General features: G+C 37.6%; 1 protein-coding gene across 2 annotated transcripts in view; it reads left to right on the top strand.

Moving 5' to 3' along the window:
* Positions 1-22,500, top strand: part of LOC106878295 (b(0,+)-type amino acid transporter 1) — a 79,171-nt gene that overhangs the window by 19,856 nt on the left and 36,815 nt on the right. For both annotated transcript variants that reach the window (XR_016244582.1, XM_089364160.1), the window contains exons 2-4: positions 13,860-13,992; positions 16,628-16,729; positions 22,237-22,479. Coding sequence is in view for 1 of the 2 variants with exons in the window: in XM_089364160.1 (XP_089220286.1) it covers positions 13,914-13,992; positions 16,628-16,729; positions 22,237-22,479 (424 nt within the window). In the remaining variant the exon portion in view is untranslated. The remainder of the gene's footprint in view (positions 1-13,859; positions 13,993-16,627; positions 16,730-22,236; positions 22,480-22,500) is intronic.

Raw genomic sequence — 22,500 nt, 5'->3', positions numbered from 1 at the left:
GAGGTGGGAGTGAGGCAGATGTATGAATGCCTATAGAAGGATAGTAATAAATAAAGAAATTTTGGAGGCAGATCAGAAATTAAGAAAAATGAGAGAAGGGGAGGGATACTGACCTATTAAAGTGCAGGGAGGGATATTTGTTGTTGTTCTTCAGGTCAACAACCATAGGAAGTAACTTTGTCATTAGCATTATTTACATATACATGTCTGTGTTTACATAATACATTTGAATGTATAGAATTATATAGGTTTGTTGTTCACACAAATGTACATGTACACACACAGGAAGAGTTGAAGGACAGACACACAACAACACACACCTATATGTACATGAATGAGGTGACAAAACTACATACCAGTAATGGATATGGGACAACCAGTCCAGCCCAGCTCACAGGTTTTCAAACATAACACACATGTTACTCAGTCTGAAGTTGGGAGTTTTCCTTTAACTACAGACTGCAAAAAAATATTTGAGGACATATTTAAAAATTTAATAAAACTACTCTAATCTAACAAAAATCAAATGCATTTTAATAAAAAAACTAGTGCTCATGTTCTCGTTAAGCTTTCTTATAAGATTATTCTGTGAATCTGCCTTCAGTATTGATAACTGCTTCAATGAAAGATGAGAATTGTTGACATGCCTGCACTAAATGGTGCTTTTTCATTTTGGAAATCCCCTGAAAAGTGGTAACCTTGTGACTGGAAATGTCGATTAGCTACCATTTCAACAAGCTCCAAATATAATGACCCATGGGATTTAAACCTGGCGAGTTTGAATGCTACATGTTTGGTGTTACATATTTGAAAATATTGTTTTGACATCCTTTCTTGGATTACTCTCTTTACTCTCTTTTACTTGTTTCAGTCATTTGACTGCGACCATGCTGGAGCACCGCCTTTAGTCGAGCAAAACGACCCCAGGACTTATTCTTTGTAAGCCTAGTACTTATTCTATCGGTCTCTTTTTGCCGAACCGCTAAGTGACGGGGACGTAAACACGCCAGCATCGGTTGTCAAGCAATGCTAGGGGGACAAACACAGACATACAAACACACACACATACATATATATTCTCGGTACATCGGACAAACGGGGCGCCGCCTGGCCGACCGATTCGCGGAACACCTCCGAGACATCAACGTTGGTAATGACACTCCGGTGTCACGCCACTTCCGCTCTGCCGGCCACTCCTTGCAGCAACACCTGTCTGTGTTTGGATTGTCCATGCACAGGGGCCATCCGGACTCCCGTTTGCACCGTGAACAGGGATTGGTCTTCTCCCTCCGCTCCTTTGCGCCACATGGGCTCAACTCCCCTCCCCTCTTCATCTAACCCCCTCCTCCTGTCTCTCTCCCCCACCCTCCCTCCTACCACCCATCTCTCCCCCTCCCCCACCTCCCCTCCTGCTCCAACTCCTACTTCTTTGTAAGTCTCTTCACCTCTCTTCACTCCTACTTCTCTTCCTACTACTCTTCATTCCTACTTCTCTCCACTCCTACTTCTCTTCCCACTTCTCTTCACTCCTACTTCTCTTCACTCCAACTTCTCTTCCTACTTCTCTTCACTCCCACTTCTCTTCACCCCTACTCTTTCTCTCCTCTCTCTTCTCTCGTACTCCCCCCTCTCTCACTCTTACTCTCTACACTCTTACTCTGTTACTCTCTCACCTTTACTCTCTCACTCTCTTCTCTCTTTCCCTCTCTCTCACTCTTACTCTCTACATTCTTACTCTCTTACTCTCTCACCCTTACTCTCTCACTCTCTTCTCTCTTTCCCTCTCGCTCACTCTCTTTCTCTTTCTCTCCCCCATACCCCTCTTCCCTCTCTCCCACTCTCTTCTCTCTCACTCTCTTTCTCTTCCTCTCTTTCTCCCCCCATACCCACCTTCCCCCCTCTCTCCCCCCATACCAACCTCCCCCCTCTCTCAATCCACCTTCCTCCTCTCTCTCCCCCATACCCACCTTCCCCCTCTCTCAATCCACCTTCCCTCTCTTATACCCACCCTCTCTCCTCTCTTTCTCTCCCCTCCCATACCCATCTTCCCCCTCTCTTACATCCACCTTCCCCTTCCCCCTTCATCGTCAACACCCCCTCATAAGCTCATCCCACCACACCCCAACACACTCCTACTCTACCTTCCCACTCCACCCCATCCAATTCCTTACACCCACCACCCACCCCCTTCCCACATACCCCCATACCCCTACCTCTAACCCACACTCCACCCATGCCTTCCCCACCTCCCAACACCCTCACATCACACCACACCAATACCATCGCATCACACTACAACTGACCAAGTGCTTTCTCCCTTCCCCATTTTCACACTACATACGTCAAGATCACCAGCATTCTATCTCCCACACACAGCCCCTCGTTCTTCGATCACCGTTTGTTATCTCCCCCTTTTCTTAGCTCTCCTGAAAAAAGAATTTCTAACTTCCGGTCAGTCATTGTTATGATCAGCCATTATTATGATTGACCGTTGACTGGACACTATTCAATTTTTTTTCTCCGTGTTTTTCTCCTTGTCTCCGTATTCTTTCTGTTGAAGAGCGTAGCTCGAAACGTCAAAGACTTTCCGTATTCCCGAGCGTCATACTAATACATCCTTTTGTTATTTACACCACCTGTCCTCGTCTGTTGTTGTTTTTTCGTATATTCTCCCATATATATATATATACTGACCGAAACCTTTGGAAATGTGCTGTGCGTGAGAAGACCCGGCAAGCCAAGTAAGATCGTTGCCAGTGCCCCTGGACTGGCTCTTGTGCGGGTGGCACATGAGATGCACCATTTTGAGCGTGGCCGTTGCCAGTACCGCCTGACTGGCTTCCGTAGGATTTTCGAGCGAGATCGTTGCCAGTGCCCCTGGACTGGCTTGTGCGGGTGGCACATAAAAGACACCATTTCGAGCGTGGCCGTTTTCGTGCGAGTGACACATAAAAGCGTGGCCGTTGCCAGTATCGCCTGACTGGCCTTCGTGCAGGTGGCACGTAAAAGCACCTACTACACTCTCTGAGTGGTTGGCGTTAGGAAGGGCATCCAGCTGTAGAAACTCTGCCAAATTTAGATTGGAGCCTGGTGTTGCCATCCGGTTTCACCAGTCCTCAGTCAAATCGTCCAACCCATGCTAGCATGGAAAGCGGACGTTAAACGATGATGATGATGATGATGATGATGATGATGATGATGATATATACATATATACGACGGGCCTCTTTCAGTTTCCGTCTACCAAATCCACTCACAAGGCTTTGGTCGGCCCGAGGCTATAGTAGAAGACACTTGCCCAAGGTGCCACGCAGTGCGACTGAACGCGGAACCATGTGGTTGGTAAGCAAGCTACTTACCACACAGCCACTAATTTCTTAAAGTATGTGTTAATCCCATGTACCCAGACTTTGTGGACAGCCTGTAGTATATGAACGTTCAGAATGCATTTTTTGTCTATGCAGCATTCATGCATGTGCCTTCTACTTTCATTGAAACTTTGTGTACAAGAGACCTTGTAGCATTTACAAATTTGACAGATCCTGTGTTGATGTCTTCCAAACATATGGCAACGATTATTGCATATTTATATATATATCTACATGTATACATATATATATGTATACATACATACATGTATACATACATAAGGCGGCGAACTGGCAGAAACGTTAGCACGCCGGGCGAAATGCTTAGCGGTATTTCGTCTGCCGCTACGTTCTGAGTTCAAATTCCGCCGAGGTCGACTTTGCCTTTCATCCTTTCGGGGTCGATCAAATAAGTACCAGTTACGCACTGGGGTCGGTATAATCGACTTAATCCGTTTGTCTGTCCTTGTTTGTCCCCTCTGTGTGTAGCCCCTTGTGGGTAGTAAAGAAATAATACATACATACATATACATATATATACATATGTGTGTATGTATGCATATATATATATATGTATACCTATATATGCATACACACACACAGAGAATATAAATATAATTTTATATGCACATCACGTACATCTCTTTTACTCTTACTTGTTTCAGTCATTTGACTGCAGCCATTCTGGAGCACCGCCTTTAATCGAGCAAATCGACCCCAGGACTTATTCTTTGGAAGCCTAGTACTTATTTTATCAGTCTCTTCTCGGAGTGGTTGGCGTTAGGAAGGGCATCCAGATGTAGGAACTCTGCCAAATCAGATTGGAGCCTGGTGTAGCCATCTGGTTCACCAGTCCTCAGTCAAATCATCCAGCCCATGCTAGCATGGAAAGCGGACATTAAACGATGATGATGATGATGTATATATAATTGATGAGTTAAAAAATAAGATTCAGTAGAGTTAGGTACTTAAATTGAGGCACCAAGCCAGTTCAGTATAGTCTGCACAGCTTGAAGTTAGGTGAATAAAAAGCAAATTAGTAACAAGGATGTCTGGGTATCAATGCATTACAGCCATTTCAAGTGGCTCCATTTAATCAATCAATGAAAACATTATATCAATTTGAGAGAAACCACTCTCTTCAGAAGCAGACAATCATATAGATTTTCCAATATTAAGGATAAACCATATTTTTAGTACCAAAAAAAAAAGTGCTACAAAAATGGTTTATCTTTTATATTGGAAAATCTATATGGTCGTCTGCTCTGAGGAGAGCAGTTCCTCTCAAACTGTTGTAATGTTTACATTGATCAATTAAATGGAACCACTTGAAATGGCTGTAATGCATTGATACCTGCACGTCCTTGTTACTTATTTGCTTTATCAGTACATATTGTAAAGCTGAGTTTGTGAGTGTGTGTGTGTCTTGCAGCTATAGAAATTCATACCTTACAAGATAGCAATTTGGGAGTCGCACCAATGGGTTCTTCATGGTCGAAAACTCCTGGAATTGGCCATTTATTATTTTTTTCTTCCTCCCTAACAGGTGAATTTTTGCATTAAAAATAATTTTAAACCATAACTTCTAACAATTTTTAAGTCGGAGAAATACACCATTTGCAAACATGAGTTAAGTCTCCTTCTAGCGACGGTGTAAAGAGAGGGAGAGAGATTGAGAGAGAGAGAGAGAGAGAGAGAGAGAGAGAGAGAGAGTTACAATTTGGACTCAGTGGACAATAGGTGAGATTTTCGGTAATATTTCTGTGAATAAAATTTCTTAAGCACCCTACGATATTGTTTTTGGATACAGTTACTTGAGTTTACTTCGTTAGCATAGGTAATGCCCTTTGATATTAATGTTAGTAAATTTCCCTATATATATATTTTTGATAACTTCTTTCCTTAAATTTTAAAACATCTTGCACCCACCACTTAAATTGAAACAACCCGTAAATAAATTGTAGTATTCCCTAGATCATTAAATAAATACACACACACACACACATATATATATATAGTGTTAAGTGTGATGCACTGAAATTGAATATTGAGAAAAAAGTCGTCAGAATTTGGGAAAAAAATATTTTTATTTCTTTATTATTAGCACTTTCTTTCGTTTCTCGAACTCGTCAAATAAAAGTTTGTGAATATACAAACAGCTTGTTCATTTATATAAAACAGATGTTTTTTTTTTGCTGGGTGGGTGGTTTTTGCTGTTTCGGTTGAGGTTCCATGACAATGGCGATGGATAGATAGAAATATAGGTAGGTAGATATGCACACACATACATATATCATGGACTCTCCCATCGTTAGACGACATATGAGAGTTCTACAATTTCTTGCTGGACAATCCCACAGTTGTATTTACAGTGATCAAATGATAGTGATAAAATAAGCCCACTTCCTCCATCAAATCGACTTTATCTTTACACGTGCCACATGTCAGATGACGAAATGATCGCAGAGCAACATGAAATGAAGTGTTTTGCTCAACAACAAAACGCAACACCCGGTTTGGAAATCAAAACCACGATTTTTGCAATCGTAAGTGCAACACCCTAACCACAAAGCCCTGCGCCTTCACATACATACAAAAATATATTTGCCATTAGTGTTTTTAACTTAAAAGGGGTAGGGTGGGGTGATTGTGCCAAATTATGATTTGCTTCGAATTTTATTTTAATTTTTGTTTTCTTGCTACTGTTTCTGTTATGACGTGGATGTACAAGTCGGGTGTGAAAATAGTATTACCCAAATGAATATTTGTAAGGTGGTTATCTAGAAATAACCTATCGCAGAATTATTATGTTCACACTGAACGCACTTCGTACTACACGAACGTAGATACCATATTGAACCAACTCACGTCGCACTAACACAGCAATCAATACTGTTAACTGCACCGACAGTTCACACAGCTCTTTATTTATTGAGATTCGTTAGTCCACTTTCAGTCACGTGGGGGTGTACAAGATTCTTCCGTGACAGTTTCTTTAATATTTTTCATGGAATCCGTTTTTGATCAGAGAGTCCTTACAAAAATGACTACGACGGTCCAGATTTCTCTTAGTTGAAATTTTAAAGGTGTGATTTTAATTATATTGTTAATGATAGTTTTGGGACGATATGATTGCTTTTTATATAGACAAGGGTTTAATTTTGTTTACAGCAGGAATAAAATGGCAAATTATTCACATTTAAGTAAGGTGGCTTCAGTGATATTCTCTTCGGTTAGTATTTTAAATATGCCATTTTTAAAGAATGGGTTTTAATTTTCATAACTCTTTTAGTTATGACTGGTGGTAAAAACCTCCTAAATCACTCACTTCAGCTGAATAATACGTCCCCATACTGTTATGAAATGGAATAGATGTAGATTCAAAATTCGTATTGCTTTATCATATTGGAAAGTTGTTTGTCGAACAAGCAACAATTTTCTTCCTTTTGCTCGTGATAGGTCTAGGGAGCTCATAAGTGAAGGTTTAGTGATAGATTAGTAATACTCCTGTATATTAAGCTATAGAACCTCGTATTGTTCCACTCTAGGTATAGATTTAGTCAATTCTATAATTGTATGTATTATTCTAAAGTGACAGAACTGATAGCTGCTTAGAATTGATAATTGTTTATAAGATTATTAAATTTAATGTGGTTTTGCTGATTTTACCGATGTCTGTTATGGCAGGGTTAATTAAACGAATGATATATTCCTGTAGGAAGTTTCGCTTAAAAATCTTTAAAAGTGCGGTCATTCAGTAATCACGGTTCCAATCAATTTGTTGTATCTAATTCCAACGTTATTTTCAATCTTTGATTGTGTGTCTACTTAAGTATATTTCATTCCACTTTTCTGTGACTTAATTAGCGACGTGTCTAATGTGCAATGGTTTGTTGATTACATATATGCTTTTATTCTTGACTGACTTAACTTATAATTGGCTAAAATTTTTTGTCATTTAATTTTTGGTTGTTTCTTTAGGAACTCATAATTCTTCCTGAATTTTATATTCTTTAATTCGTGCACAAAGATCATATAGTGTTTCTATATGAAAAGAAACTTATAATAAACGGGCATTCAGACAAAAAAAATATTGATATTCTATAGAAAATGTGATTTTTAAAATTTTATTTCTGTTATCTTAAAACTTCTAAATAGTATTATTATCTCCTTTGTTCCATCGTAATTATAACATATTTTTGTTTCCTTACTCAATTTAGTTTCCAGTTTTTTAAAATCTCAATATTTTATGTAAATACCTTTCCCATAAGTACGGTTTTCTGCTACAAATATACCTTATAGACAGACCTACACGTACAACTACATACATTCCTCTTAATCCACCTATCTAAAAATCTACCTGAGCTAAATGTCATAAATGGAACACAGAGAAATGAGAAAGTGAGAGCAAGTGTTCACATACTCTAAATATCAACACGATCAAACATACTAGCACCCCTGTTTTCGTTCATCTATCTTATTTCTTTATTGCCCACAAGAGGGGACAAACAAGGACAGACAAAGGGATTAAGTCAATTAGATCGACTCCAGTGCGTAACTGGTACTTAATTTACCGACCCCTAAAGGATGAAAGGCAAAGTCGATCTCGGCGGAATTTGAACTCAGAACGTAACTGCAGACGAAATACTGCTAAGCATTTAGCCCGGCGTGCTAACGGTTCTGCCAGCTCGCCGCCTTTTCGTTCATCTATCTAAAGTACATTTATACTACATAAAGGCAAACATTGGATCTTTTTTAAAACGGGGGCCACATTTTTCATTAACGAAACACTTTGAAACTTGGAACACTGGTAGAATGTGTCATATAAAACATCTTTTTCTCTTAGTCTTCTTAAAAAAAAAAGAAATCCATAAGTTATTCCATGTGAAAGTTGTATTTCTGTAATTTCAACCAATCACTGACGTCCATTCAGCCGATATACATTAACAAACGATTCTGAAACAATTAACCCTAACCCTACCGTTACTGTTAGGGTTAAAGCAAATTTAAAATGAAAAAGCAAATAAAACGAAGGTATGGAGATTAAATACGCTTTACATCGCTTAATCAGCCAAAGGAGTAAATATAAACAACTGAATACTTGTCAGTGATTGGTTGAAATTATCGAAATAAGACAATTTTTTTACATGAAATAAATTCGAATACAGAAATATTTTTCTGTTCTCTAACACAAAATAAATAAGTATACGAAGTTTGAAAGTCTTTCGGTACCAAAAACACTACATAAAACATTAATGAAAAATGTGGCCCCCGTTTTAAAATAGATCCCAAACATTATTATTTGTTGCATTTATAGTCCATTTTATCATCACGGCGTAATTGGTAATATAATGCACAACATATTTTACTTACTCTTTATATATTATGAACAAACTATATATATTGATGTTAAAAGATCACTGGACCAAAACACGAACGCGACACTCACTGAATGGAAATAAAATATAGTTGTCAATACAATTCCTTAGAATCCTCAAAAGATTATTGCTTATGGCTTGCCCGTTGCTATTGAGATATCAATTCACTGACATACTTTTACACCTACAAAAATTTCTACTGATTTTATGTGTTGTATACGACTCTCATAAAACAAGGTAACAATGATGAATGTGTGCGTGTGTAATAGTAGTAGTAGTTGTTGTTACTGTTGTAGCAGTAGTAGTAGCGATGGACAATAAAACAGTATTTGAAGATCTCCAAACTTGTTAAGTGTGTGCATATATATATATATATATTTATATAAACTTATATATATAAACATATATATATATGTATATATATAAACATGTATATAAACATATATATATAAACATGTATATATATAAACACACATATATAAATATGTATACATATATAAATTCAGGGACAATTCAACCTCTAATCAGCGCATTAGTAAAGAATCATATTTTATCGTAAGATATAAATCCCTTTTGAATGCTTCCACCACAGATGACACTATCACAAGTATCATAAAATAATACCCACACAAATATTAAAAACGACATATTCAGAACAATCACTACCCACGAATTTATTCAGAACTCCAATCACTACTGCTTTAACCAAAACAGGTCACTTGACCATTCAAGAAAACTCTATGAACAGTCTACTATAGTCATACCACTCCCATCTTTTTCTTCTTTTCTCTCTCCTGCTCCTGCAGCCCATCCTCCTCCTTCTTCGCTGCCTCCTTCCTCGGCTACTGCTACTTAAACAACCAAAATCCAGAGCCAACATCCCTCATATTAAATATTTCTTCAGATCTGCTATTACCTACCTATGTTAATTGTCCTTCATGCTTCACTCTTCGTTGAAAAAGTTGAAAAGACTAAAACCGGTACTAAAATGTTCTTCATGACAAAATTATTTTAGCATTTTCTACCTTGTCTTATTTTCCTTATACTTGTGTATTACTTTTCAACCTTCTACACACACACACACACATATATATATATATAAAAACATCTATATACATAAAATCACGATATATATATACATATATAAATATAAACATGTATATATATATAAACATAAACATGTGTATATATGTGCGTGTGTGTGTATATATATATATACACGACAAATATAATGAGTAAGATTATGAGGTAAGGAGGAGGAGGGGAAAACAAACAATACATGATATTAAAAATGCAAAATAAAGCGAACGCTGAAACAGCCTAAGAATATGAAATGAAACAATTACAATGGGAGAACGTATACATTGAAAATTCGCCAATGAAAGAAGCCGAAGCTCATTTAATATTTCGGGTTATATTCTTTATCAAAGAGGAGAGAAGGGAATAAGAAATGCAAGAGATAATATAAATAATAACGAACTACATGGTAGGCTTGGTGTAAAATGATAGGTGGAGTGTGGGATACTAGGATCAGAAATGACTCCACAATCTAGTTCACAGTGAGAGAGTGGGAGAAAAGTGAGGAAGAGAGATAGATGAAAGGCGACGAGTGTTGTGTGTGTAAGAGAGAGAAAAGAACCACAGGAAAGAAATGAGAAAGCAAATCTTCAAACATGAAGCTGAAATTCAAGCCTTTTCATTGCATTTGTATATGATTAGAAGATTACCAATGGTTTCCGTTTGCTATCTCTACTTCCGTTGTTACTAAACATTGAAATTAGTCGATCTTTCGAAACTTTAAATACAGACATTGACAATTCTTCTCTCGCAGTGTAGTTCCTTGATGGTATTTTTTTTTAATTTCCAAAAGAGTCCTTCCCCATCCATATTGAAAACTTGTCTTGACATATAATTTCCCTCTCCAGTAATTTTTTCCTAAATTTTGTGGACAAGATTTTACTGCTTCGTCCTCTGTGCTTCTTTATATTGTGCCAACCTGCTCTCTGTGTAACTTTACATTGTGCCAACCTGCTCTCTTCTTGCGCTCAAACCATCCACCGTTTACAGTAAGGTATTTCTTCAGTCTTCTCTTTTATCCTTTAGCACTGTAAGGATGGAAAAAGCTTTTGTACAAATTGCAGAGATACCGGGGAAAATGCTTAATGGCATTTCGTCTGTCTTTATGTTGAGTTCAAATTTCGTGGAGGTCGACTTAAACTTTCATCTTTTCGGGGTCGATAAAATAAGTACTAGTCGAGCAGTGGGATTCATGTAATCAATTTCAACCTGCCCTTGAACTTACTGGTCTTGTGCCAAAATTTGAAACCAATATTTATGCTTGACCAATAATCTATATTGTTAAAAATCTTTATTTGAAGAGTGACACGATTTGTTTTCACTTCCTAGACAAATAGATTGCATAGAATGCGCGTTCATAACTCAATCCAAATATTTCTACATCTCTTTCAAAATTGTACAGACAGATGAGAAATTCAAATGAGTATTTTTCAAAAATGATTTTTAACACAGCGCCCATGGTCCTTTTTTTACGACCAGAAGGATAATCCATCATATTTCTGCAATACCTGTATTTTTCTGAGATATCTTAAGTTAGTCATCAAGACTGGAGTGTCTTTCAAATATTCTTTTCTACTCTAGGTACAAGGCCAGAAATTTTGGGGGAGGAGGCCATTCGATTATATCGACCCCAATACGCAACTGGTATTTAATTTATCGACCCCGAAAGGATGAAAGGCAAAGTCGACCTCGGCAGAATTTGAACTCTTTCAAATATTGTAACAAAATGTTTTTGTATATTTAGTATCAGATAAAGTTGTATAAAAATATATTTTAGGTAATAAATCAAATAAAACAATTTGGGGACTAATGGGTTAATGCTATTTCCGGCATGGTGTTATCTTATAATTCCATACTTTTTTTTCCAAAGTTATGGTTTCTTCTAGTTTCTTATTTGATGTTCCACTTAGTGTACTAATGTATTTTGGTATGTTAAAAAAGGGGTGCCCAATATTCTAAAAGAAAAACAGAACGGAGCAGTCAAGGAAAGTATTCTAAGATGCCTCGATGAAGTTCACTTGTTAATTAAAATAAAATGGCGCATTTCAATTGCAGCAAATACGATGGTGCACAGCAAAGGAGACGGAGTTGCTGGCTCTTGCTGACATAACTTGGCCTTTAGCTTAGCTGACAAATGTATTTATAAGAGTTGGATGAGATATGATGGCTTGGCCATCTCTCCCCAACTCTTATATTATTTATTAAATTCAGAAATACAACAAACACGAGGGTCAACGGTAACAACAGATCAATAATTTATTCCTGGTTGGTGTAGAGCCGTTTGGTTCCCGAGTGAAAGGCATGCCGCTATAATACCAAAGGAAGCGTCGACCACATGTCGGGGTCGATGTTGTCAGAGAGCCTGGAAAAACGTCCTGTCACGACAGTTGCTGGATGAATAAGAGAGGGAACGCTATATCTTTATTCTCCACGTGTTGCAACCGAGCTGTAATAAGTTTGACTGTCGCAGAGATGCCCGGGTGTGACAAGAAATGAAAGGCGTTAAAAACAGAACGTTGATGGTTCTCAGGCACTAAGGGCCTGGGAGAACCAGTGGAAGTGCCACACAAAATAGAGCCTTCGAAGGAAGGGAGCGGAAGATAGGCAAACTTACAAGTATGGTACTTTGGCGAAGTTAAGTCTAAACTCGACAAAGGAGGTTGCTCCTGCGAAATTGCTAGCAAATCAATTACCGCGGGAGTGGAAATAGAATGCACAGGGAGTCGCGAAAGAACATCAGCTGGGATGTTCTCTTTCCCTGGCACATGACGAATGTCACCTGTAAATTGTGAAATGAAGTCCAGGTGGCGAAAAGCACGAGGAGAGAGTTTGTCCGTTTTAGAGGATAGAGCATGTGGGTAAACCATGCGACATGTTTATTGGGATGACTCCGTCAAGGTAGGAAAAGGGAATGGTGAGAAACAATGAAAAACGAAGTCGTATGAAATATACGAGAGGCCAAAAAAGAAAAATTCACCGCTAATGGAAAAGACAATATTTTTCGTGTTCTTGTTTTGTGTTTTTGTAAGTTACGGTGTGCACAAAAAAGAGAGAGAAAAAAAAAGTTGTAAAAACAATTTTTTTTTTTTCGTGAGGGTTGTTGCTTTGTACTGTCTGTAGAAAAAAAAAATAATGTTGACCAATGTTGCTGCAAGGAAGAAAAAAAACAATACAGGCAAAAATTTTCATTTTTTTTTTGTATGTGCGTGTGTGTAGGATTTTTTTTCCGTTTTTCAAGCCACGTGGAGTCAGACGAAAAAAAGAAATCACTGTTCGCTCGTTTGTTCAGTTCCCAGGCCGTATGGTATTTCTCTCCGGGGTAATTAAAACTGTTGTATTTGTTCCATTTCCTCGTTTCTCAAGTTGTTTTTCTTTTTCTGAATCACGTCGGGGGTCACCAGTTATAAGAGTTGGATGAGATATGATGGCTTGGCCATCTCTCCCCAACTCTTATATTATTTATTAAATTCAGAAATACAACAAACACGAGAGTCAACGGTAACAACAGATCAATAATTTATCCCTGGTTGGTGTAGAGCCGTTTGCTTCCCGGGTGAAAGGCATGCCGCTAGAATACCAAAGGAAGCTTCGACCACATGTCGGGGTCGATGTTGTCAGAGAGCCTGGAAAAACGTCCTGTCACGACGGTTGCTGGATGAATAAGAAAGGGAACGCTATATCTTTATTCTTCACGTGTTGCATTGCGCATGCGTGCTCGGGTACTTCCGCTGACGGCAAATCCCTTGCACATGCGCGATGGCACTTCCCAAGATGGCGGCCACACGCGCCACTACACATTCATTAGCTCGGATGTTGCTTTCAGACAGCCCACATTGAATTATACACAAATTAAAAAAATAAATATATTGCTTATTATTTTTGCCGCTGAAAATTCTTATAAAGCTGTAAAGTTGTAAAAGACAAACGCAAAGAGTGAGAACTACCTGTGTATAATTGTATATTTTTCATATATACACATATACACAATTTGAACATTAACCATATTATGATGATTTTTGGTTTTTTTTTTTACCAGAGAGGTATCTGAAACTATATACAGAAGTGGCAACAAAAGAAATAGAAACCGAAGATGGCAGAGAATACTGTACAGCCAGAGAGAAAGTTGGGGTTACTGAGCGGAATTGCTCTGATAGTCGGCACCATGATTGGTAAGTAAAATATTTTGATATTCAACTCCTATTCTCAGTAATTAGATTATTAGTCGAGGTCTTCGTTTGAACCAATGATTCTCAACCATTTTGTTTTTACCTGTGGACCCCTTTGATCGCTATTCTGTTCTGGCGGACCCCGAAAGCCATTCGATGTTTAAAAACTAGTTTTATAGACGTTTCTTTCAAAATACATATTTCGTTCTTCACACATCAACCAGTTTAGGTTGAACTACGTAAAATGTTAAAGAAACCAAGCTGTTTCTTGCAATAAATACATCTATCTGAACATTTTTTTCATGGGCCCTTAAAATACTACTGTGGATGCTTAGTTTACTATTTTGCTTGCGTGAACCCCAGAAATTTTATATGGACCTCATTTGAGAACCACTGGTTTAAGCAACCTTGTAATATTTTTTACATTGTCTTTTCAATTTTTAGAATTATTTAATAGTTTGTTCAACTTCTTCTTGGTTGCTTCTGACGAGTTCTGAACTAGAACAGGCATAGGCAACCTTTTATGAGAACCAGGTTGCATGAAACATGATTTGTCATCAGGCGGGTCGCACTACTGAAAATAAAAGTAATTTTCTTCGGCATGCTATTCGGAAAAATCCGCGAATCGCAGGTTGTCCAATGACTGATCTAGAACAATACTACTCAAAGTGGTGGTCCGCGGACCGGTACCAGTCCGTAAGCCATCAGCTGCCGGTACACGGCGAGTTTCCAGAAAAGAAAGAAACATCATAAAATGCTTATGTAATATTGTATTATTTGTTTACAAAATAAATATAAGATTTAAAAAAATTGTTAACTCTTATTATATTCATTATATATAATGTTTCCGGTATAAATTAATATTACTAAGAATTATTTCTGGTCCCTGATACATTTGGGGGAAAACAAACTGCTGGTATGCCACATCAGATAGTTTGAGGAGCACTGATCTAGAGGATACTCATTGTTAATATGTATGACATAATGTAGCAATGCATGGAGTAACGTGGTCTGTTGTTACATTCTTGTGATGTTACAGACTATAAATATGCAATGTGAAGTTACAGACTGTTACAATATCTGTTAAATTACAAACTGTATTAATGTGTTGGCATTACAGTGTTTGTTGTGATGTTACAGTCTTGGACACCGTTGGCTATAACTAGGATAGTGAGCCCCTCCTCTAACTTTGGTTCATCATAACTTACTTTAAAATGCATATTTTTTAATGAAAATTTTCAGAGATACATTTTAGGTAGTGTAGATTATAATTGTGCCAGAATAAGTTGCAAAAATATGGGGGTTGGGGGTGGAGAAAATTTCGTATGATTCTCCCTTTCTAAATCTAGCTCATGACTTTCATAAAAATGCACACTTTTTTAATGAAATTTTTCAGATGTATTTTTGGATGGTGTAAATTACGATTATGTAAGAAAAAAAAATTGAAAGAGCAGTTTTCTTTTTGAAAGATCATTCCCTCTACCAATCAAACTTTGTTAAATGTATATATCTTTTATTGAATTTCTTGAGAGATATGTTTCGGTGTATAGAGTATGTTTATCTTGATTACATTGGGAGGGTGGGGGAAATTTGAAGGAGTTTCGGATCTCCTTAAACCTTCTAACGGTTGTGTCTCTCTTTTCCTTTTGGCACTTATACTCGTTTAACCTCTTTTCATATTTTTTTATTTGTATCGACCGTGCGATGTACTAAAGGAGCCATTTCCTCGTCATCTCTCCTGGTCGCACGGTCGTTACAAAATAATCATGACCTACACCATCTAAAATGTATCTCTGTAAGATTTCATTAAAAATCGTGCATTGAAGTGACTTGATTTCCTAGAAATAGCAAACTGAGTTTTGTCTTTGTTGATGTATTCCTAGATATATTGTGTGGGAAACAAAAGTGAGATGGTCTCAGTTGGAGCATTCTGATCGGAAGTCTACTGGGCTAAAGATAAACGTCTTCATTTAACCCCTTCATTCGCTTGTTTCTGATGAAATATACTGCTTTTTTGATTAATTATGAAAATAAAAAAAATTGACGGTGGATTTAGTAAAATAGTTGACGTCTTTATCATTGGCAAAAAGTTAACACTTTTGTTACCAAATTTCTATTGAAGTGCATTGCTTTTGCTTCAGTTAATAAACAAAATAACGAAGAATTTAGTAAATATCTCTTCGGCATTGTTAAGAAGGTGTTTGGTACACAAATCAACTTGAAATTTTGAAGGAAGATTTGAATTTAAATCGTATAAAACGGAAAGTTTGTACCATAGGACTAAGAGTGATCTTAGCCAGGTTGATATCAAAATGATGAAAAAGGTTCTTGAATAAAAGCATAATGGAAGCTATTCATTTAGATATAAATATATTAAAAAGAAGGGTGGTCTTAGATAGTTAACTATCAAAAGGATTTAGTAGCGGCCTCCCTAAGTTCATTCGTCCATTTGAAATTCCAGATCCTAAGTCTGAGAGAACATGGAAATGAGTTAGTCCTGCCTTATTACTGCTTCCCTCCTGAATGTCTGAAATGTGTGTGTGTGCGTAGGGTCAGGTTTTAGCCAGTCTAATTGATCCACAAACTCAGGAAACAAACAAAAACTTCATTTCTTTCTAATCCATTTTCTCTATTTTAGGATCTGGCATCTTCATTTCGCCCAAGGGCGTTCTTGAAGCGAGCAGGTCTGTTGGATTGACCATGATTATATGGCTTGGATGCGGTGTCATTGCCATGCTCTGTGAGTACTTGTTTTATTCTTTTTTCTTTGTTCTCTCTCTTTCTCAATATTTCTTACTCTTTGATCTATTTCTAACATTCTAAATTCTTTAGTGATACGCAATCTTATCATAGTGTGTGTATATGTGTTAACTAAAGTACTGAGAAAATGAGAGTGAGAAATGGTTTTATGTGTTTACATCTAATAAACCTAGATTTAGCCACGCTCTTTTTTCCTATGCTACTTGGGCAGTTGGGTATTAAAAACTGCAGACAACTGCTACAATCAAACGCTTGTCTGACGATGCTGAAAAGAGCTCAATGTGGATATAGGCGAAGGAAAATGACCAGTAGACCTAATTATGGATTCCATTGGTTATTTACAGGAATATCAAAAAAGAACTGGGTCCTTCTTCAGTCTAGTGGGCTGAAACACAGACTTGGGAACACGGGTTCACAAAAAGAACGACCCGGGTTCAAATCCCGCTTGAGACAAGATTTTGGAAATTAGTAGGAGGAAACCTAGGAGTCGTAAAGTGGGTGGGTCCGGCTCCCGTTTGTTGGGTAGGAGTTCTTCCTCTAATGATCTCTCTAGCTGTATGTTCGTCCTGAGGCGAGTTTCTGTTTCACGTTAAAGCTCACATTATATGTGTGTGTGCGTGTTTATGTGCGTGTGTGTTTATGTATGTGTGTGTTTATGTATGTATATGCGTGTTTATGTATGTATGTATGTATGTACGCGTGTTTATGTATGTGTGTGTGTGTTTTATGTATGTGCGTGTGTGTTTATGTATGTATATGCGTGTTTATGTATGTATGTACGCGTGTTTATGTATGTATGTGTGCGTGTGTGTTTTATGTATGTGTGTCTGTTTATGTTTGTGGGTGTTTATGTATATGTTCATGTATATGTGTGTGTGCAAGTGTTTCTACGTATGTATATGTGCGTATGATTGTGTTTGGTGTACTGTTGTAAACTGGTGTATCAAGTTCTGTCCACATCACGAAATAGCTTAGCCATTTAACAAAGAGTGATAAAATTATCATTCCCAGCATGGCTACAGCACAGGGATTGAGGCCAATAAAAGAATAGATATGTGTGACTGCGTGTGCATTTATTCTCTGATCAGGAAGGGATGATTTGTTTATGATCCTTTACAGGGTATCTGGTTTTGGTGGGAGTAAGCAAAGAAAGGAGATATTCTGAACCAGAGATTTGGCCTTAATGCTTGCTACAGCACGGACCCTGTTGATGGTTCTCAAAGTCCCACTTGGTGGTGTTTGACCAAGAAATGGATAACGTCCACCACCCATTTAGGTCCTGTAGAAATTTGAACTCAGAATGCAAAGACCCGAAACAAATACTGCAAGGAATCCTGTCAAACATTTGCTTATACTTTTCTTTATTCCTTCTTCTGGATGGACATTTTTTTCACTAACTCAGAACGGATGACACACAAAGTTGATCATCGTGGGATTTGAACTCGAAGCACAAGAAGGTGGAACAGATACCGTCTGTCTGATGCTATATTGACTCTGCCAATTTGCTTCTTTAGAATATTTGGTAATAATAGTTGAACATTAGTCAGAATTATATACAAGATTACTCAGCATTTACTATGTTCCATACTATTGCGTACAATAGTAATACAGGCCATTACTGTTGCATACAATGGTAACGTGGACGTAACATGGCTGAAAATATAAACAGCTTGCTTCCATAGATGCAAGCATGGCTGTATGGTTAAGAAATACACTTTGCAGCCAAATGGTTTCGGGTTCAGTCCCACTACACAACACTTTGGGCAAGTGTCTTTTATTGTAGCCCCAGTCTGACCAATGTCTTTGGGTTAGAAATTGTCAGTGAATTTGGTAGATGGAAACTGTTTGGAAGTTTGCTGTGTGCGTGTGTGTGTGTGTGATTTTTTTCCACCACTGCTTGACAACCAGTGTTGGTTTATTTATGTCTCTGTAACCAAGCAGTTTGGCAAAAGAGACCAATAGAATCAGTACCAGACTTAAAAACGATAAGTACTGGGATTAGTTTGTCTGGCTAAATTCTTTCAGTCAGTGGCTCAGAATGACTGCAGTCCAATGACTTAAAAGATAATCTCAAAGTCCTGAATTTCAAATAGTCAAAATGCACATCATCATCATTGTTTAACGTCCGCTTTCCATGCTAGCATGGGTTGGACGATTTGACTGAGGACTGGTGAAACTAGATGGCTACACCGTGCTCCAATCTGATTTGGCAGAGTTTCTACAGCTGGATGCCCTTCCTAATGCCAACCAAAGTCCTAGGTTCTATCCAACTTAGTGGCACCATGGACAAGTGTCATTTATCATGACACTGAGTGACGCCAGCCTTGTGAATAAAAAGTATGAAGACAGAAACTGTGTGGAAAGTTTTTTGGATGAATGTTACTTGTGATTTAACCCTTTGGTATTCGGATTCCTCTGTCAAATGTAATGCTTATTGATTCACATTGCCAAAACAGACCGTGGGACCTGGTGTGGCACCTGGCCTTGCCAGCTCCTGTTAAAATGTCCAATCCATGCCAGCATGGAAAACAGATAATGATGATTATGATGATATTTTGAATTAATCATGCATTATCTTGTAATTTTGAGATTTTGATTATGTGATTCGTTATTTTTCGAAGGAATTAAAGTGTAGTTGTGAGAGGCTGGATCTGGTCAATTTGAACATAAAACAGGTAGACTATTTGAGCTGGATTTGGATGGTTTAAATGTCAAAAGGATTAAAAGTCTACCCTTGTCTTACACCATGTCATTCTGACTCTGTCCGAAGATTATTTTAAGGTGCACATGTTTCTGTGGAATACTCAGTCACTTAAATGCTAATTCAATGAGCAGGTAGATTAATTGCCTGAATTATTGAAGATATCATAAATAGCCATTAAGTTAGCATTTCCATATATGGTCATTGCATATGTGTCTGTGTATACTTGTGTGTGTGTATTTTACAATGTTTATACTCTTGTGTGGGTGGGATATTCTTTTATAAAGCGTTTCGATATTCTTTGCCAACCACTCAGCTATGAAACTATGACCTAAATTATTTTAAGTTCATTTCTTAGTCAAGTCACATAATATGGATCAAACTAGATAAAATATCATTATGTTATATCAGAGTAACATACTCATGCACATTACTGTCATAAATATATTATAGTAATTCTCTATTATAAATTTGGCAGCCCAGTAAAAACTACACTCTGCTGAAAAGGTCTAATAAGAACAAAATATGTTCGGTAATGTTACCATGTGTGCCAAAAATCAAACTACTGACTCCCCCATCCCACCATATTCCTATTCTCCCTTAAATGAGATTTTAATGTTGGTTTAAAAGCATATCCGAGCGTGATCATTGCCAGGGCCATGAATTGGCTCCCGTGCCAGTGGCAGTGAAAAGCACCATTTGAGTGTTTAAAACAGTCATATCAGCCCAAATATTCTACCTGTTCTATGTTTAAACTAACCAGATCCAGCCTCTCATGCTTAGCCTACAATGTCATACTAAAAATAAACATCATACCATTGAGATCTTCAAGCCATGGGATAATGCATGATTAGTTGAAAACAATATAATTTAATAAGCATTAAACTCGACTTATTAATCATCATCATTTAAAATCTGTTTTCAAGGCAGCGAGCTGGCAGAAACGCTAGCATGTTGGGTGAAATGCTAAGCGGTATTTCGTCTGCCTTTATGTTCTGAGTTCAAATTCCACTAAGGTTGACTTTGCCTTTCAACTTTTCAGGGTTGATAAATTGAGTACCAGTTGTGTACTGGGGCCAATCTAAGTATTTATACATTTATTCATTTAGTATAATGAAAACATCTTATTTGTGATATGTAATCAATATTAATACTATTGGGTTGGTGCAAATTTTATTCAACAAAAACAATAACAACATGTAACAACAACATCTTTAAATGGTTCTTCCGGAGCATATTCACCATCTACTTCAATTACTGCTTCCCATTTGCTTGGCAGACGGCCAAACCGTCATTTAAAGATGTTTTTGTTAAATGTTGTTATCGATGTCACCAACATGGGTGCCTTGAATGCTAAAAGGTTAAAGCAATAAAATATTTGATTAGTTTTTAGTTAGCAATGAGAGCATTGAAAAATCACTAGAGTGTAAACTCCCTAAGATATGTTATGATGAAAGTATCATTACAAGTTGGTTGAGAATAGGTTTTTACTGGACCAGGTAGGTTATCTTATCAAATCTGAAGGATTGAAAGACAGGTGAACCCAGCAAATTTTGAACTTAGAATGTAAAAGTGACTTGATTACTTATCACAATATATCTAATCCCTCATTCATCCTATACATTACCCCTTCTGTCACACCCACTACCTTTCCTAGTCTTCTTTAACCCTTTGGCATTTAATCTGACCATATGGAGCCCAAATTTTCTACCTGTTTTATGCTAAAATGCCTGGATCTGGTCTCTCACACCTACCCTGCAATGTCATTCTAAAAATATACGAACACATTATTGAAGTCTTGAAACTACAAGATAATATGTGATTAATTCGAAACAATGTTAATAAATAAGCATTACATCTGACAAAGAAATCTGAATGCTAAAGGGTGTATGACGACTATTTCATTGGCTAATTTATAAATGTTTTATTAAGGCATAGTTTCTACTTACTGTCAGTTCAGTTTCCAATGATAGTAATAGTCTTCCCCAAAATTTCAGACACAACGCCTGGGAGGTGGGTTAGTCGATTAAACTGATTTCAATTCCCGAAAGAGTGAAAGGCAAAGATGATCTTGGCAGGATTTGAACCCAGGATATAAAGAGCCGAAAGAAATGCTGCAAAGCATTTTATCTGATTCACTAATGATTTTTCTAGCTTGTAAATAATAATACTAATAATAATAATAATAATAATATGTGAAGTATATTTGCAACTTAAATGTGGCTAACCACTAAGGGTGAATGCTACTGTAGCTTGTAGCCCCTGGAGAACATCTCCTCCAGCTGGCTATTAACTCACTTTCTGTGCCCTGTCAGTATTTGCAAAGGGAAGTCCTCCTTCCCATCGTCGATCTGACGTGATATGCACGGACCTGGGTTTCTGGGTATTTACCCTTCGTCAGCGTACGACAATCACCGATCTTCGATGCGAAGGATATATGTGTTTGCATTAGGAGCTCTTCGCATCGAAGATCGGTGATTGTCGTACGCTGACGAAGGGTAAATACCCAGAAACCCGGGTCCGTGCGTATCACGTCAGATCGAAGATGGGAAGGATGGCTTCCCTTTGCAAATACTGATAGGGCACAGAAAGTGTGTCAATAGCCAGCTGGAGGAGATGTTCTCCTGGGGCTACAAGCTACAGTAGCATTCACCCTTAGGGGTTAGCCACATTTAAGTGGCAAACATACTTCACGTTGTCGTGTAGCTACTGTTTATACCTCGTTCAGAGATTTATTATTAATGATAATAATAATAAACTTCTAACTATTATGTCTTCTTTTACAGCTTCCTTATCTTATGTAGAATTGGGGACGTTTATTACAAAGTCTGGCGGAGAATTTTCCTATATCATGACAGGTCTTCCAGCAGTGTTGGCGTTCTTGTACAGTTGGTGTTCGGTTATAGTCCTCAGACCTTCAGGATTGGCTGTGATCTGCTTGGCTTTTGCTGAATATGTAGCTTCTCCTGTCTTCGATTCATGCGGACCACCAGTTGTCTTTGTGAAATGTTTGGCTGCTGCAGCAATCAGTAAGTTCATTGACATATGAT

This window comes from Octopus bimaculoides, chromosome 16 (assembly GCF_046866305.1).
Source record: "Octopus bimaculoides isolate indiv1 chromosome 16, ASM4686630v1, whole genome shotgun sequence".
NCBI classification, from domain to species: Eukaryota; Metazoa; Mollusca; class Cephalopoda; order Octopoda; family Octopodidae; genus Octopus; species Octopus bimaculoides.
Note: the sequence above shows the minus strand (reverse complement) of the source record. Positions and strands in the feature narration are given on the sequence as shown.